This window comes from Nannospalax galili, unplaced genomic scaffold, assembly GCF_000622305.1.
Source record: "Nannospalax galili isolate Female #2095 unplaced genomic scaffold, S.galili_v1.0 scaffold285, whole genome shotgun sequence".
In the NCBI taxonomy this organism is placed as follows: Eukaryota; Metazoa; Chordata; class Mammalia; order Rodentia; family Spalacidae; genus Nannospalax; species Nannospalax galili.
Window position 1 is genome coordinate 2,195,956 of NW_008355157.1, and position 2,018 is coordinate 2,197,973.

The 2,018-nt window shown below is 36.5% G+C and overlaps 1 protein-coding gene across 1 annotated transcript in view; it reads left to right on the forward strand.

Moving 5' to 3' along the window:
* The first annotated feature begins 1,052 nt into the window (after positions 1–1,052).
* The window catches only part of Ccdc196 (coiled-coil domain containing 196), a 34,075-nt gene continuing 33,109 nt past the window's right edge, over positions 1,053–2,018 (forward strand). Inside the window, 2 exon segments of the mRNA XM_029555579.1 lie at positions 1,053–1,099; positions 1,203–1,355. Of these exon segments, the coding sequence (XP_029411439.1) occupies positions 1,053–1,099; positions 1,203–1,355 (200 nt within the window).

Consider the following 2,018-nt stretch of genomic DNA (forward strand, 5'->3'; position numbering starts at 1 on the left):
AAACTGTGGGTCTTAATTCACACCTGTGACATCCCTAAAACTACATTTAAAGGTCACATTAAAACATTCCTACCTTTGGACTATCTTCCACTTACTAAGTGACATAAGGGAAGGAAATCTTAGAGTCCAGATGACTTGTAGTTTTAGTAAACATAGGATAATAGAGGCAGAATTGGAATCTACTGAGGTGAGCCTATGAAGTCCAGCCTTCCGGAAAAGAATCTGGCTATGGAAAGACACCTGACTATGGATCTTTCACAAACCACATCCTCTTACTACAGGTCCAGTATTCTTTTACCTTGGCATTATATCATTGACTTTGCTTGTTTTACTTTGATTTGCTTTTAGTTTGGGTTGGTTTTGAAAGACACAGTCATGCTATCAAGGTTGTCTTGAAATTTCAATCCTCTGCCTCCCTAGTGGGATTACAGGTTTGAGGCACCACACCCAGATGACATATAGAGTTTTAAATATTGTAAAAAATGACAATGGACCATATATTACTGAATTACATTCATAATGTTTGACAGTTTAACCTCTATTCACTTTTAAATGTATTAGAAGGTCTTTTATTCTTTCTAAAACCCCTAGAAATAGGTGCTGTGTCTTTTTATCTTTTCCTCACTCACAGAATCCAGCACTTTGAATAGACAGGCGTTCCACAGAGGTTTGTTGCCATGGTGTTGATGAGTTATTTTTGATAGGTCACTATTTTCTTATGCAAGAGGAATTCCATAATGTCGACAAGCTATGATTCTATCCTATTCATTCAAAGATTTCAGAATAAAACCTTTGGGATTTGGCTAAAGTTAAGACAAGAATTAATCAGATGTAGTTAAGTATTTTCAGCTATCAAGCTGCCACTGGTGCTACTTAAAATATCTGCTGATTTTATGGTTTGGTTCTATTGTGACCTCAAACTGTAGCTAGAATCAGTCCACTGCAACAAGAGCTTCAGGAACAGTAGTGCAAAAATGATGTCTTAACTCGATGGGAAAAGAAGGCACATATTTTCAAGAAAGCCTCTTTATTGTTAGGACTTTCCCTTCAAGATGACAAGTGGTGAAGATCATTCAGGATCTTGCTTGTCCTCTAAAAGGTGAGTCTTTGATGGATGCCAAAAGGTAACTAACTACCCAGGAGGTGAAAAAGGGTCTCTATTTCCCTAAGCTAAAGGCAGATTATGGCATCTCTTTCCACAGAAATTATAAAACAGCAGACAGCTACTTGAAGGAATTAAATGAGGACTTAAAGTTAAGGAAGCAGAAACTTCCAGAGATGCTAAAACCTCTGGAAGATAAGAACAATCTCTTATTCCAGAAGTTAATGGCTAACTTGGAGGAAAAACAAAGAAGGTAAGGACTCCCTACTCAGGATCCTAGTCAGAAAGGCTGAAGACTGTAGTCTCCATAAAACGAGAAATTATTGTTTATACTGTTTTGTTTTCAGTTTTACTTTTTTCCCTTTTTAATTTGAACATTTGGTTCTAGTAGAACATAATTTATGACCACAAAATCAGGACAAATATGAATCCTTTATTTATTTAAAAAATATTTAATTGTTTTCATTTTATCTGTATGAGTGTATTGCCTGCACATGTTTAAGTGCACCTGTGTAGTGCAATGCCCACAGAGCTCAGAAGAGAGCATCAGATTCCCCTGGAATTGGAATTACAGATGGTTGTTAGCCACCATGTGGATGCTGAGAATCAAACACAGATCCTCTGAGCCATCTCTCCAGTCCTTATTTATTTATTCTAGTAAAAGTAAATAAGTATGATTTGGTCCTCAATATCATGAAACTACAGTTGTTACTATTCCTTCCTAGGGTGTCTATCCAAGGAATAGGTAAAAGTCTTTAATAGCACAGGTCACTTATTATTACACTGACCACTGATATTGGTAGAATTACTTTAGGACAAATTTCTGCTCTTTTTATACCAAACAGTAGAGTAGTGATCTTTTTCAAGCCTAGGAGTGCTGCTTCTGTAAACAAGCTAGGCAGCTGATCTCTTTTTT